The 17,336-nt window shown below is 41.0% G+C and overlaps 1 protein-coding gene across 1 annotated transcript in view; it reads right to left on the bottom strand.

Annotated features, from left to right (window-relative positions):
* Positions 1–438: 438 nt before the first annotated feature.
* The window catches only part of LOC126354020 (ATP-dependent translocase ABCB1-like), a 107,807-nt gene continuing 90,909 nt past the window's right edge, over positions 439–17,336 (bottom strand). The window contains exons 13-17 of the mRNA XM_050003344.1: positions 16,844–17,003; positions 6,555–6,749; positions 4,293–4,499; positions 4,017–4,163; positions 439–1,554 (exon numbers count right to left, since the gene is read on the bottom strand). Of these exons, the coding sequence (XP_049859301.1) occupies positions 1,360–1,554; positions 4,017–4,163; positions 4,293–4,499; positions 6,555–6,749; positions 16,844–17,003 (904 nt within the window). The 3' untranslated portion in view covers positions 439–1,359. The remainder of the gene's footprint in view (positions 1,555–4,016; positions 4,164–4,292; positions 4,500–6,554; positions 6,750–16,843; positions 17,004–17,336) is intronic.

Here is a 17,336-nt window from a genome sequence, read left to right as displayed (position 1 = left end):
GGGCATGTGTGTAGCAGTATTTAATTATCAGGATGTCACATACACACATGTTTGTTCTTACAGTCACACTATATTCCGCGTCTAGACGGTCAAGTGCAAACAGCAACCTGTGGTGCCACCAGCCCTGAACTCGCTTTCCAGATGTGTGACGCCAGTCTCTCCACCAGGTATCTCCTTGTCCTGACCTGTCGTGATCAGACGGCCACATAGCTTCCACTCAGAATGTGATCCTCCAGCACCCTCTTCTTACAAATGGATAATGTGTTTTTTTTACATCCAGTCATGTCAATTTAGATTGTATACCTATATAATGGCGCACAGTCATTGTAGGTCACGTAGCAAGGTAGGTAACTAATTGTTGAACAGATGTTTATGAAAATTGGAGTAGTCCCACCGCTAACTGCTCCCAACTGGATGAGCTATAATGAGTTCCCATTTTCATAAGGATTTTTTATTGAAAAAGCTCATAATATAGGCCTACTGAAAAACATTTCATTTGTTACTTTTTACAACCCTCAGAGCTCAGTTTAACAGAAGGAGATCCAGCAATTTGATGTTCAACATTCAAATCATAAGTCTTATAACAATATTCATACTTAGTAGAAAGTTCATTGCCCAGAAACACTAGAGGTAACATACGAAAGTTGTGTGACATATCGAATAAAAAAGTATCACTTGTTTAGGAAACAAATAAGTCTCAACTAAATTCAAAATATGACTCGCTTCTGTAATATTTTTTTTTGTTTTCTTCCAGCATCCATCACATATACTTCAAAGAGCATTAGTAGAAAATAAACTACTAAATATATCAAGTTGAAACTTGACTTTTGGTATTATGAAACATCTAACAACGGATGAAAATAAAATGATAGCTGATATAAACATCTCTCTGCAGGACTGTAAAATCTGTACCTATCCCCCATCTCTATAGATGACGTTACATCCAGTGTGCCTCAAAATTACTAGACTCAGGTAATTTAGATTGGAATCCTTTTATGCTTTTCAGGTATCGTTTAAAACAAAAAATAATTTGAACATGTAGCAGATGGAAAACAATGTGTTAAAGATGACAGTCAATAAACATACAGCAAACTTAAAATATATTGAACAAATACTGCATGCAATTTTGTTAATGAAGAACAAATTCCTCAACACAATTACATCTGACTATGATGTAGTCCACGTTGTACATGAAACTTACTCTGGGATGTTTATTACTGAGGTGACATGCTCCATCACTAGAATTATTCATCAATGACCCTGACATTGGCACTCACAGAGACATCAAACTTGTAACGTTTTGAGCGATGCATTGTTACAGATTCATTTACCAATCAATGAAGTTCTTTCCAAAGCTTGTTAAGTAGGCAGAAGACACTGAAGTTTGTAGTAGATGCCACGCTTTGCTATCAGATCTGCGTGACGTCCCATCTCAGCAACTTTTCCATTATTGATGACACATATAGCATCTGCATCTTGAACTGTTGACAACCTGTGTGCGATTGTGATGCAAGTTCGCCCTTCTTTCGCCTTATTGAGTGCCTCTTGGACAATCTGTATGGAACACGAAAATGTTTCTGATTTAAAAACAAGGTTCTTATGATTCAGATCCATGTGAAAATTTTTTGTTGGAGTACCTTTTCCTCTAAAATACATTGTCGAAAAAAAAAACGAAACATATTCAAGGACGAAATAATTTTAGTGACAAGTGAGGTGATAGGTACTAAATTAAAAAAAATTTATAATATAAAATAAAATTAAATGTAGTTGCATGAGTAGGACTAAAACAAAGTGTTCATTAATCTTAACACTAATTCCAGAATGAGATTTTCACTCCGCAGCGGAGTGTGCGCTGATATGAAACTTCCTGGCAGATTAAAACTGTGTGCCCGACCAAGACTCGAACTCGGGACCTTTGCATTTCACGGGCAAGTGTTCTACCATCTGAACTACCGAAGCACGAACCCACGCCCATTTCTCACAGCTTTACTTCTGCCTGTATCTAGTCTCCTACATTCCAAACGTTCGATAAAAGAATCTTTCAAATGATATGTGAGACATAACTGACTAACTCGCATCAATAAACAGTCTGACTCTCTCTGACAGCAACGCAGGCCCGTATTCTCACATGCTAACCATCATAAAGATACCAAATGACATCATGCTGTAGATTGTCCGAAGCATTTTTCGGCTTTTGTTGCATTTCGGCAATGGTTCTTGCAGGCCCTGGAGGACCATTCAGTTCCCAATTCATCATGTCCCATACATGTTCAGTTTGCGAGGAATCTAGTGGCCATGGCAGTTGTCGTACACTACAAAGAGCACGTTGCATCGCAGGAACCACACGTGTGTGCATTGTCATGCTGAAGAAACACATTACATTCCTATCGAAAAATGGCACTAGTACGGGGATAACAGCATTGCAGCTTTGTGATCACTGGTTACTTTGCTCTGTAGAATCACCAAACGCGACGGCGTGTTGTAACTGATGGCCCGCCACAAAATGGATCCTCGGATGGGACCTGGTAGACGAATGAACTCTGAAACAGGCAGCTCAGCAGGACTACGCCACATGCGTGTACACCCATCAATCACATATGGAGATACCCTCATCACTGGGCCCCACTCCACTGTCCAGTCAGCTCTCCAAGACATCAGAGTAACCTTGCTTGGCGGTGTCGTGGTGTCAGAAGCGTATGTGATATTGATCCTGCAGTAAGCTGGCGGTTCCGAATAATCTCTGACGACACAGTATGTTTGGACAACCTCTGCTGGCCGCTCAACGCGTCGATCTTGCGTACTACGCGTTCGTCCAGAACGTGGTGTACAGCTCTGGTAATGTCCAACTGACCAATACTGAAAGCACCGACACACCACTGACACGTTGTGCCCAACAAGTGCAGAAATCCGTCGGTAGTTCCAACCAGCTTCCTGGAGACCAAGAATGTGATACCTTTCAAGTGGTTGAAGCAGTTTCAACAACAGTACGTACTCATTGGTGGGACATGGTTGTACCCTAGAATGAGTGTTGCAAACACTGTTCACTTCTAAACTCACCGCGTTGCTGTCTGCAGAGTCAAAATAGAGGGTTCAGAGACAGGTCTCCTGAGTGGCACTGGATCACATATGACTGTGTTAAATGGATCAGTAATAACATTATAACCTCTTAGAATGCACGTTTGATAACACAGTGCCACTGAACACAGTACTTGAGAAGTCCATCTTTTTCTGGCAGTATGTATGTCCATAGGTGGACACATTTTAATTCCTGACAGTCATGTCTGTACTGTTATTTATGATTGTCTTGCGTATGAAATGAACTTCCCCATGTGAGTATGAGAAATTGATAATACATTACAAATATTAATCCCTAACAAACTGTGATGCAAAGTAATACATTTCTTGGATATACTGCTGTGTTAACAAAGACCCCGCTTCAGTAACTTAATCGAGTGACACTCTTAACACTGCCTGTTACTTTTTGCCTGAATCAGTGACGGATCAGTGTAATGCTGATGACTAGTAGCATATCATATTAGAAGAGTAGTCACTAAACGAAGGATATAAGTGCATAATCTTAGCTATTATTTGTAAAAAAAATGCTGCTAAAGAAAATGGATATTACGGTTTAACGTCCCGCTGTCATTAGAGGCGGAACATTTTCTGAATAATATTAGTTCTGAACTCACGCTAAGATTTCAGATATGACAGAAGGATTACCTGATTACATTCTTAACGGTTCTTAGTGTGACATATTTAAAGTTATATTTTATGACGGAGACAATCAAAAACAAATTATGGAGAAGCATGGAAATTTGTTACAGATGCAAACGATATTGCAATATCGTAGGTTTCCACACTTACAGTCAACTGTTATGCAGTTTACGTAATCAGTTCAAATGAACGGAGTATTGCTTCTTTATAGAGGAATAAGGAAACTCATTGTTAATGGAAGCATGCCTAATCTTTTCGGACACACATAATTTTTCAGCTCTTAACATTCAGTTATCAGTTACCTTTTCACTATCAGAGTCGAGTGCCGATGTTGCTTCATCCAGTATAAGGACACTAGGATTGCGAAGTAAGGCCCTTGCAATTGCCACTCGCTGTTTCTGGCCCCCACTGAGTTGAGCACCTTTTTCTCCCGCAAGTGTGTTGTAACCCTGTAATTGTGAATTTCACTTATTTTAAGAAATATTACGCCTTACAACTAAAGTACAACTTTTTGATTGTAAATATCTTCTTTACATTGGATATTACATAACCAGATAAGTATTCATTAATTTCAGTACCTGAGGTAATGTTTCTATAAAATTGTGGATGTTCGCTTTCTTAGCAGTTTCAATGATGTGATCCATGGGTACGTCTCGGCTGTTATCACCATAAGCTATGTTCTCGCCAATCGTCCTGTCAAAAAGGACAGGTTCTTGCTGCACCAGCCCCAGCCGTGATCGCAGGGACGACATTTTGACTTTGGACACCTCACGGTCACCAAGAACCTGTAGGTATAGAATCATGACAGTTAATTAAAAACCTGCTGATAAATCGGAATACGTAGCGCGGTAGCTTGCGTGACGGGTATGTAAGCGACACCCTCACACCCTGGTCAAATTATCACGGCGTGTTAAGAGCTAACTGTTGCTCTGGTACACAGACCAGGCAATCCGGCAGAAAAATCTGTTAATTTTTTTAAATTATGAAAACTGCGGATTCTATGTACAGTATAAACGCTAGGAAAGAGAGAGAGAGTGTCAATTAAAACGCAAAAATAGGCATCATTCTTTTTTTTTAGACCGCGGTGACAATGCAGAGTCTTCTTCCAAGCAGAAATAAAAAACCATCAGAAGGCGTGAGGTGTTATGAAACATGGAACATACGTTACGAGTAAGATAATGTCTCTTTAGCATGAAGAGAAACAAAGTACGCAGTGTTTATGTATTAGTAATGTAGAGAGGGCTGTTAACATTCTTTCTTAGGAAGCAGAACTGGATGATGGCTGTCAAGGCAGAGACATTGAAAAAGATAATTTGCGATGAACGTTACGTCTATAGTGAAGGAAACCTCTTGTTTATTCGAATATCAGAAAGTCATTAATCGATATGAAGAAATCGCTCACATAAAATAAGTAATTTTATGCTTTGTATTGATTCAGCACTGTGTGAATGGACTGAAATATTTTTTCCCTCTGATTATCATATTATGTATGCGCTGAGTTGTTTATTGAACTACGTCATTTTTGTTTCTATAACTGTTCGCTCAGACAACCATTATTTATTTGTGTAGTTCATGTCTATAACTGGATACAGATTTTCGATTACGTGTTCCTCTGTCTTTATTACGTTGTCCAACTGAGTTCATTGATTAAGATAAATTTCCAGACTGTGCCGTTTCGAAGTAGTATTATAGAATATTCGACAGCATTCTAGAACATTCTAAGATGAATATTCGATAATATTTTAATAGCTCGAGAATAGTACAGCTGGCTGGAGTGGCCGCGCGGTTCTAGGGGCTACAGCCTGGAACCGCTCGACTGCTACGGTCGCAGGCTCGAATCATGCCTCGGGCATGGATGTGTGTGATGTCCTTAGGTTAGTTAGGTTTAAGTAGTTCTAAGTTATAGGTGACTAATGACCTCAGATGTTAAGCCCCATAGTGCTCAGAGTCATTTGAACCATTTTTGAACAGTACAGAACATCCTAGAATTACTTCCCTTGAAAAGTACATTGATGAGAAAGAGACAGAAGATATCCAAGTGACCACCACGTAACTGAAGGCAAAGACTTTAAAACACTGATATCTACATAAACCCTACAGCTATCACCGCAGAACCAGTTTAGTACATAACGGCGAAACCAAGGGCAGCACCAGACACAAAAATTAGTGATTGGAAATGGATGGCTTTACAGATATCACCGACTCCACCAAAAAGCACTTTAATTCGATTTAATCTTAAACGTTATTGCTCCATAGACTGATCAACCATTCAAACTCTCCGTTTTGGTATTCTCTTTATTCGTTTAAAACGTGTTGTGCTATTTTTACCTAATTAATCAAATCCGTTAGTTGTCTGTTTGTGCTGCACTAAGTGCCATTTCTTGACTTGTTTATGTAATTAAAAGTGTAATGCTCAACGAGCTGTCCACGAGACTTGATTCATTAGATCGTAGTTACTTCCTTTCCCAGCCTTTTCACATATCGCCAACATACTGTCTTTAACAAGTCCTATGTTGAACTGCCGAGAGAGATTGCACAATGTTAAATCACAGGACAAATCTTTCCTGATTTTTCTGTGATTTCCCTGAATCGGGTAATACCACTGAAAAATTTTCCTCCTGATCCTGTCCTAATGATACTTTTTGGTGCACTTCTAGTTACCTCTTCATCGGCGTTAAACTCCAGTCTCACTTTTCATTACGCCTTCAACTTCGTCAGAACCATCATTTTTCTTCTTTTTGATCAGTTAGGAACATCACGAAATAATTCTGTGTTCCGTAGTATCAATGTGACAAAACAGTTCTTCCACGTTTTTATATCTTTTACCGCTTGGTACTCACCACAGTACCGGAGGTGACGTCGTAGAACCTCTCCAGGAGTTGTACGCAGGTGGACTTGCCGCAGCCTGAGAGACCCACCAGCGCGACAGTCTGACCGGGCTTCACAAGTAGGTCCAGGCCCCTCAGGACGAGGGAGTCGGGCCTCGTCGGGTAGCTGAACTCCACGTCCGAGTAGCGCACCTTCCCTTCCGCCGTCTACAAAGTATGAAGCACAGTGTTGTTAAAATCTTGTTTGCTGGTTCTCTAAAGCTTGCATGTATTTGATAAAGGAGTTCTTCTTTCACTGCAAGAGCTGCATTTCCAAAGTATTTATTTGTAGAATGTTTTGTTACTGTGACTGTAGCATCCGATATAGACCCTGAAAAGTGGCTGAGACAAGTAATGTTGAATTTCACACACAACTGAAAGAAAAAACTGTCTCGTGATCCAGTTCACATTTATTTCAAAGAGACAATCATTCTGATTCTGTTTAGGGCTTCAAAGTTTTATAACATGTGTACAACTCGATCTATGTCTACAGAGTAACTAAGAAATCGATCCTACTGTGGTCATGTACGCATGGTTATGTAAAGGGTAGTAGTTATGTTTTTATATATTCACGGATTTCTTGTGTTTCCTATTCGACATAAGTGGTAATTGTTGTGAGCGTATTACTCCTGACAGGCATGTCCTCTGAAGTTGATGTACTTTGTATGTAGGTGATCTTTTTTTTTTTTTACTTTAGCGTAAACAAAGTGTTCTTGTGTTATCGAAATAAGTATGGATTAGTTTGTCGTCCAACGTCCGAAACGGATGCCACTGATGAAGGATTCTATGTCCAAATACCGGTATGAAAATAAATAATTGCGACACACCTCGTGACGTATAAATACACTACCTGATCAAAAGTACACGGATGCCTATTAATGAATATTAATATGAGGTTTGTCCTCCTTAGGCCATTATGTCGGCTTGAACTCTGTTGGGAAAACTTTCAATGAAGGTACAGCAGTTCAATGTTTCACAAGAGAGAAAATCAGAAAGGATTGAGACGTTCGAACCTGGTGTCTAGAGCGGAGTCGACGTTCCAGCTGTTCCTAACGGTGTTCCACTGAGCTTAAGTCGGGACTCTGGATAGGCCAGTCCATTACAGGAATGTTATTGTCCACAAACAGTTGCCTCACTCATGATGCTTTATGACAGGGTGCATTGGCAAGCTGTTCCTCTGCTGTATGTAGTACACAATGCGTTAAAATGAGTTCATATCCTTCAGCATTTAGCATTTCCTTACCCCTAATAAAGGGACAATATCCTAGGAAAGAGAATCACACTTATAACGGAACTCCACCTATGGCATACTCCGCTGTTGACAAATACACTTGATATCATGTAAGCTGTCAGGAAAATCCAGCATCTTCCATGGAAACCCTGACATCATAGCAAATCCGGCAATACGTCACATAGCTCTGAATAAATCCTGATATTAGATTAACCAAAGTAATACCATCAACAGGTGGAATACCACAGACTAACACAAGAACATCTAAATGCATATCATACCTTCCCACCGTGAAACAGACGCAGTTCTGAGGGGAGAAACATGAACAAAAGCCGAGAGCAGAGCCGTGTAGGCTAGAAGGCTCTACGGTAAGAGCGGGACAATGGGACACCCGCATCGCTGGCCGACCGCCAAGAGGTCCATCCCCCAGCCCATGTAAAAAGATAGAGCCCTCCAGAAGAACAGTATAGATCTTGCGATAACACTAAAAGGGCCACACCAGCTGCAAGTTTTTAGCGTGAGACTATACGCATCTCTGTTACGTAGCAAACATTAAGAAAATTGCTCCACCACGAAAAGTATAACATTTCTCATTGGATGGACAGAATTTTTGTAGGCGGAGCGTAATATTAACATTGAGACGCTGATTGGTCAGTTGAAAACACAGCCAGATACCTTTTTCTTAAACCAACTTCAGTAAGTAGTAGTGAGGATAAGTTCAAGAGAGTTGCTACCGAGACGGCGAGGTGTGTGGAGCTGCGCTGCCAGCTGCCCCTGACGCTGCCTAACCGCCGACAAGGTAATGAGCGCACGTGACGCCGCATAAGAGCACATAAGGCTTCAGTCAGAACTGCATAGGTCTCATCCGTTACATCCCCTTTTTACGTAATACTTGTGTCGATCGTCAATTAAACTTCGTGGTATTCACATTTGCTACTTGCAGTTAAAATCTGAAACTTGATCATTTTTCTGTTATATAATTATTGAGAAGCCACATCAACCACTGTAATGTATGAGAAGTTAAATAAGTAATTAAAGATAATTGGGGGTCACTGTATACCATTTTTGATAGTTTTCTCTTTTATGAAACTTAATTTAAACCTAGATTATAGATGTGATACGGCATAGGTCATCCTTAGATCCATTATAGAACTTGGAAACCCATTCAGGGAATATTTGTTCACATTTTTGTTGAACGCAGTTGGTTTTTATCATCCTTTATTAAAATATTTCCTTATATCAATAGTACAATTTATAAACAATGTTTTGTGAGTAGAATAAAAATTCCAGTGGTAAACTTAACTGGTTTTTCGACGTTATTTTACCACCTAATTAAAAATAGGAGAGCCTTGAACCGTTTCTACTAAATTTAGTCAGCATTAAGATTCTTTTGCAGGGAGGGCAGTGGAGCTGACGCTGAAACCATTAAGTATTTGATTATATCATCGCTAGTCTCACTGAACTCTTCTGAACTCTACATGTCATGTGTGGTCTGGCGTCTCCTTACCAGCAGCAGGTCCCAAGTTCAAACTAGTCAGTTCCCTAAAAAACACGCTCAGAGCGTCGTTGCGTGAAAGTGGTAGGGAGACACGACTTGGAACGAACAGACACCACGCAGAATGTTAGAACCAGGTAACGTTCTCTAGGCATTCGACAAACGCAAACACTAGCATCGGATTGCCACAGGGTATAGCGTGAACCACCACTCCAAATGATTCGTTTCCGGTCATTCACCGTTCACTAGCATCGCTCTTGACACCACCTCAAGCGTCACTTAGTATTGATTATAGGAAGGGTGGCTTACGCGGATATGCTAGACTATTTCACCCCCATTCTTCCTGAGCCTCTGCGCACAGTCATCGTACTACCTGCAGTGCCGGTAGCAGTTTGGAACTCACGAGTGATTCCTTCCTCTGGCTTCATGCGATTTTCTTACAGTCACTGTCCGAAATGCTCCACTGGCCCTGTCCATTAGTACATGAGGTCTGTCTGGTCTTTATTTAGATGTGGGTTTTCCTTCACCTTTCCACTTCACAATCACATCACCAACAGTCAATGAATATGTTTCTCCGGTGACCTAGTCTGCTGTTACTGTTTCTCTACTGCCAACAATGTACTCCCCATCTCCTTCTACGCTGGCGATACCGTCTCTCGTGACATCTAGCTGCCACATCCTCATTACATACGGTTATCCGAATGCTGTTCATGAGTTAGTGTATTGATCTTATACCTATCAGAAGCTGCAGATTCGTGGGAAAACATGGGTTAATAATTAGTGTTGCACCAGGCTCTTACTTCCACACCATGTAGACGTTTTCCATGTAACTGATGCGTATTTCCAGAACTCCAACGGCCATTGTGCTTCAGTTCACTTATCGCAATAAGGTCAGCGTTACTTCGTCAGGAAAGAAGGGCATTTGACGATCAATCTCTTTATCAACAATAGGTTACAATAGTCAATTGCAGTACTCAGTACTGATTTTGAGCAACAGCATCTTTACTAATCACTTGATGCACTTTGTAAGAGTTCAGCTTAAGTTTGTACACAGTTCTGCGGACAGATGCTATGCAAATAGGTTTTTGAACTTATTGCTGAGAAGCTTCTACAAGGTTAAGAAGTATTGCAATAAATTTTTTTCTCGGTCAGTTTCGGTTGCATAAATGCGGAATTTGTTGTGGGACATCGTGGAATATTCCCGCTTCAGCCACTTTAGTTTCATGTATTTCCGAAAGTTGACTATACGTGTAAGTAGGCTGTTTAGGTTTTTATGTTGGTAACACCTTAGAAAAATTCATGAATTACTGTGCTGATAAACCTCTTACATTATTTGCTTTTCGAACAACTGAGCAAAACTGAACGTACTCAGACATTACTCTCTTTACTTATTCTGATCAACACTAAACTGACACACAATATTATCGCAACGCAATCTGACTTCTAATAATCCCTACAAAAGAATGACCTTGACTAACAATAACCTATACCTTTTATGAATCACATACCTCACAAAAATCTTCGTTGCTCAAACTACTGCAATACAACGAGCGTCAATACTGCCAGCTAAATAAAAGATTCTAACGACTGAAGTCACTAAGATTTTGATGAAGAACAAACAATATATTTACCTTAATAGTATTCAAAAGTCATAATATATATATATCAGTTCATGACATCCAGTCTTACAAATTTACTGTCTCTGATAGACACATGTCCAGATCATCCGCTCTCAAAACTCCGCCAACTCTCTCCCCACATCCACCACTGCTGGCGGCTCACCTCCCACTGCGCAACGCTACACGCTGTTAACATCCAACTGCCCAACACTACAATAGCGAATATTACAATGCAAACCTGCCACAGACTGCACACAGCACAGTCAGTGTTTTTCATACAGAGCGCTATGTGGTGTTACCAACATAAAAACCTAAACAGCCTACTTACATACGTAGCCTTCAAAATGGTGTCTGTGGCAGAGGTGAAGTCAAAGCAGAGAGCTGTCATAGAGTTTCTTTTGGCGGAAAAACAGAGCGTCGCAGATTCTGAAAGGCGTTTGCAGAATGGCTTCGAAGACATGGCAGCAACAAAAGCACGGTGAGTTGTTGGGATCGGCGTCTGACATCATCGCAACAATATCGTGAAAACTTATCCTATCTCCTATGTGCCAGCAGGCCGTACACAGATGTGTCTCTAGATATTTTGAAACGTATAGACCCACTCATTCGAGTGTGTTAGTCGCCACAAAAATCCAAACGAATTTCTCCTTCTCTTTAACAACGTAAGGCCGCATACAAGTCTGCACAGCCGAGAGCGTGTCACAAAACTCCATTAGACTGTTCTTCCTTATGCGCACTTCAACCTGGATACTACACTTTCCGACTTCGATCTGTTTGGCACTATGAAGAGTGACTCCCCGCGAAGGTAACTGACACAGCATGACGTTGGCTCTGACACAAACCAGTAGAGAGGTCCATGCGAGAATACAGGCCGTCACACTGAGCAATGATAATAATACGAAATAGGTTTCTGTACCAAAAAGAGTGGGGAATAATATGGTACATTGGAATACTGAATAAAACCAACTTGCTTCCACAAAAAAAGTGTCCTATTACTTATTGAACGCTCCTTGTATATAGTCTTGTTCGGCTGAAATAGATGTGCAAACTGCCAAGACGGAGGAACGAGCGGTAGCGTATGCGACAATCACAGCCTAAAAGCCGGGTGCTGGATTCCGTGCAACGGTAGACATCCTACTCCCATCATCCTTGGAACACGATCTAAACATGGATGATGAAGATGATGATTATGTCTTGCTTCGAATGCATGATGTGCTCTCCCACCTAATTCCACTTCCTCTTCTGATACAAATGCACTAATGTATGTTTGAGATTCCCTTTTACATAGGTTTTCGATTTTCTGCGGTATGTATCGGTGAAAATATATTACGTAATCTTGTCCATTTTCAGAGGCTTGTTGCATGTCTCAAAGCGTGCATTTAATCCATTACTGGCTTACTGCATTTGCTGTCGGAGTTTTCTCTCCAGTCTTTTTGGTTCCGCGGAAGATATTTCAACTCTACCCTACCTTTCAACATTGAGGAGATACTGGTGGGCACTACCCGATCCGATGACTAGCGACGAGCACTTTATTTTTAACGCTCTTCCTCTCACGACAACAGTTGGAAGGAAACGACACCTGAAGAATGGGGAAAAGGAATCATAGTGTCAATTTTTAATAATGGTTGCAGGAAATTATGCCAAAATCATATGGCTTCCACTTTGATGTGTCCTACCGTCAAGGTATTTGTGAAGACCCAGGACACGAGAGTATTGGAGAGAGCAAAAGAGAGAGTAACAATATAGCTTTAGATCAGCAATATCGACATTTGGTCCAATTTTTTCGGTAAGGCAGCTCCAAGAGGGACATTAAGACTATGGAAAGGGTTCAGTAATGGCGTTTCTAGACAATGAGAAGGATTATGATAGAAAAGATGCAAAACGTTTGAGAAGCCCTCTAGCAAAGCGTCATTACCAGATTTTGGCAAGAATGAAGGGCATTATCAAGGAAGAGTAGGTTGCGTAAATGTGGGAGGAGTTACGGTAGACTATTTAGAATAGAAAAATGGGCTAAACAAGGGAGAGCGCTATTACCTTTTATTTCCACCAACTTTATGGGCGAGATAACGAAAAATGGTTCAAATGACTCTGAGCACTCTGGGAGTTAACATCTGAGGTCATCAGTCCCCTAGAACTTAGAACTACGTAAACGTAATTAACCTAAGGACATCACACACATCCATGCCATAGGCAGGCTTCGAACCTCCGACCGTAGCAGTTGCGCGGTTCTGGACTGAAACGCCTAGAACCGCTCGACCACCGCGGCCGGCTCCGAGATAACGACATGAGTGATAGTACGACTAGGAGACGAAAGTATGAAGACGATGGTGTTTGTAGGTGATTTAATAGTGTGAAGAAACAAAGTTGAAGAATGAGACAGGGTAAATTTAGGGAAGGAAGTGTTGGAGGAGTATGGGTTGAAATTTAGTGCAAAGAAGTGTGAAGTGATGAAATGAGAGCAGCAACGGATATTTTAGATGGCCAATACTAAGGAAGGAAGTAAGTTTCAAATACCTAGGGAAAGCACAACAGAAGACAGTGGGAGGGATGATAAGGAGAGCTTAATAAACTTGATCTGAAACACTGATGTACCGCCAAAAAGCAAACAAGAGTCATACCGAGCATCTCACGCTTCAGTACTCACGTTAGCATCGGAAACATTGGTAATGAAGAAAAGGTTAGTTAGCACCATACAGATTTGTAAGAAGAAAGTTGGAAAAAGAAGCAGGATTGGACTAAGAATTTGAAGCCATTTTCGGTATTTTTCGACCGTGACTGTCTTAAGAAATATGTAAAGTTTTTTTAAATATTGCCGCTACCAGTATGTGACTCGTAGCAGCAATTAAAAAAAACCTTTACAGCATGGGACTAACTCGTATGGGTACAGAATTAGTGAAAGAAAAATCCATTCAAGAGACCATAGATTAAGGGGTATTGGACGCGCTGAAAGAACGGAAGTTGGTAGAATATCAAGACAGGCGGCTGAAATGACAGTAGGAGGAAAGAGAGGAAGACCGAGAGACAGGAGGACTGATGATCAAAGGACTGTTTGAAGAAGAGAGAAGTCTGTGGCAGGATGGAGGGAGGAGTGTGTTGAGTGAATGCGGAAGGATGGGGAGATTTATGTTCCAAGCATCTTCAGCATGTCGGAAACTATAGATAACGACAATGATGATGTCCATTGCCTAATGCTTGGCAGGTACGATGTGAGCTTTCATCAACTTACATTTATGCCTTGAAGTGCCAACAGAAATATCTAGTTTTTATCGTTCTAACGACAGTCCGAAGTACATATTCTTTTCTATTTAATATCGTTAGACAGTTCCCGATTTATGCTGACACGTATACCGGATTCCTCATTTCTCATCATTATCGTCCACTTCATCTTAATTACTCTGTGGGATAAACTTGGCCGGAACGTATTGATCAGATGATACTGGACAAGCATTCTCATAAGAGCAACGAAATGACACTTCTCCGTTGTTGAGGTCGCTGACGCAGGCTTGGTTGGTGGCACTCGACCCGCGGTTAAGCCGGTTCGAATCGTGTTGGTGGAAAAATTTTTCACTGCCTGTATTTGGCCAGCAAGAGGAGGAAAGGTGGTGGCGTGAAGTTCCTGGTCACCAGACTTCACCAAACCTCTCCGCAGTGTCTCATGAAGTGAGGGCGTGTGGCACTGCTGACAGTGATCTGTCCGTCGGATGGAGACGTTAAGCTTGGCGGCCCCCTCGATGGCGTTCGTGAGGAGTGGGCTATGTGCCGGCACACAGTTGCTATCTCTCCCTTCTCTCGTATCAGCATCATACAACACGTACACACACACACACACACACACACACACACACACACACACACACACACACACACACACACACACACACTACACACCTTGAGTAGATATTACAAATATCGAAATAGAGTACGTAAACTAAAAAAGAACCAAATGAAGAAACTAGAAAAAGGGTCAGAAAAGTGGAAGCTGGCTATTAAAATTGGCATTTTTCTGGCTGATATCGAAAAGAAAGAGATTATATTTCGGGACCTCACTTTAAGGGAGTCTTTTCGTTCCTCACTCAGTGCAACGCATTCTTGTGCTATATTTTCATTTTTGCAACTTGTATTACAGTAGCGATTTCACTCTACTTGAGCCTGGTAATTAAATCTCTTACAATGATTAATGCTATGTCTTTTCTGTACTTTGTACGGTACAATAACAGGTCATCTTATTTGTCTCGTTGTCTTTTATGAGATCATCAAACACCATTGGTCTGAAGGAAGTGTTTCCAAAAGAAAATACCAGCGAGTTGGTGAAAAATTTCGGGCTATGGTTTCTAATAAGTTCCCGTTGTATTACGAAGTATCTCTTATGAAGAAGATACATCCACCTTTTGTTACATAGTAGGGGAGACAGTATTACTTGATGGATAGCGTAGCACGAGTCACGATGTTTTTTGGTCGGTACTGATTTTAGATTCGCCTGAAGGAATTTATGCTGGAGACCACCATAAGCCATTTCCGTCATTTTAAGCAGTTTTGTTTATTGTTAGACATGAGGTTGTGTTTTGTCCAGCATTTGTAAATATTTTACATTCTGAAACTTCCTGGCAGTTTAAAACTGTGTGTCCGACCGAGACTCGAACTTGGGACCTTTGCCTTTCGCGGGCAAGTGCTATACCATCTGAGCCACCGAAGCACGACTCACGCCAGGTACTCACAGCTTTACTTCTGCTAGTACCTCATCTCCTACCTTCCCGGGCGTGAGTCGAGCTTCGGTAGTTCAGATGGTAGAGCACTTGCCCGCGAAAGGCAAAGGTCCCGAGTTCGAGACTCGGTCGGGCACACAGTTTTAATCTGCCAGGAAGTTTCATATCAGCGCACACTCCGCTGCAGAGTGAAAATCTCATTTCACATTCTGCACATATAATTTCTGTATAATATATTACAGTTATTTGGAACATATTGTAAATTATTCAGGCACAGAGTTCTGTGGTGAATAAAATGCTATACATTTTAGAGCTATTTATGAAACATGTGGGCAGTTAAGCCATAATTCGTTGGTCGTCCATCATGTACTTTGAAATAGAAGAAACTCTTTTACCATGGAACATGTGATATTTGCAACTGAAATGAATTTTTTTAATGCCTTAAATTCTTCCCCGCCTTGAAAATGAAAATTTGTGTTTGTTTCCTGTAGCTTCTATTTAAAAATGTGTTCAACTTGTAACTGGTTTTTGATAACACTTCTGTTTAGTTTGATTTCAAATACTATTATTCGTATGTAGTCGAGTAATAATGTCCGCCCCCCGCTACCTGAACGGTCAGCGAGACAGAATGTCAACCTAAGGGCCCGGGTTCTATTCCCGGCTGGGGCAGAGTTTTTCTTCCCTCAGGGACTGAGTGTTGTGTTATCCTAATCATCATTATCTAATCCCCATCGACGCGCAAGTCGCCGAAATGGCGTCAAATCGAAAAGCTTGCACCTGGCGTACGGTCTACCCGACGGGTAGCCCAACTCACACGACATTTACCTTTATTTAGAGTAACAATGTACCAGATACACTTTTACATACAGTACTGACTATATTTTCTCGATTGCAGAGCTTTTAAATTTCAGTCGAACATTTGTTTCTAGACACGTGACGATGTTGTAGCTTGGAACAGTTTCCCACACCTGGAGAAGCCTTACTTTTGCAGATTAATTTTTGCAATTTCAGAAAAAGACTACAGCACACATAAAGTGAAAGTTATTATTTCAAAATGGAATATGAAAACAGATTAAACTTCTATTACAGAGCCATTTAGAGACGAGAGTCTAAAAACAACACTCTCCCCTACGTTACGGCCTGTCCGGACTTTTACAAACATTTTACATGTGATAATTTTATATAAAGATACGTTACTGAATGCTACAGCTTACCCACTTATCATCTGTGAGCTCGTGCGGATCCGTTACCAAAGGTCGACGCTCCAATAGTGTGAAGATTCTTGAAGCGGATCTTAGACCTTTCCTGAGGCTCGCGGTGCAGGAGAACACACTTGAGATGGTGCCAGTTCCGAACATCAAAGCTTCTGCCACTCTGTAAAAACAAGGCCATACAAGAAGATAGGTTCAGGCTGTGCGACGTTATGGCCAGACTGTCTAGAAGTCCAGCTGAATATGATAAACACTTCCTCATTTCTTGATACAAAAGAGGTAAAGCTTGGCTTACGTATAGCTATCTCTGCGTGTGGTACAAACACCAGTCTTGAGTGCCATGTGGTACAACAGTTTTCTCAGACTTCCTTCCAACACCGCTCCTAGTTACGAACCAAGGTTAAGCTGACGTTAGGATAAGACGTAATTTTTAAAGTATACTGTATATTTTCAGAGTTTAAACGAGAATGTTAAGGGGCTAATGCGAAAGGAATTC

This window comes from Schistocerca gregaria, chromosome 3 (assembly GCF_023897955.1).
Source record: "Schistocerca gregaria isolate iqSchGreg1 chromosome 3, iqSchGreg1.2, whole genome shotgun sequence".
NCBI lineage: Eukaryota > Metazoa > Arthropoda > Insecta > Orthoptera > Acrididae > Schistocerca > Schistocerca gregaria.
The sequence above is the reverse complement of the archived record's forward strand: the minus strand, read 5'-3'. Positions and strand labels throughout refer to the sequence as shown.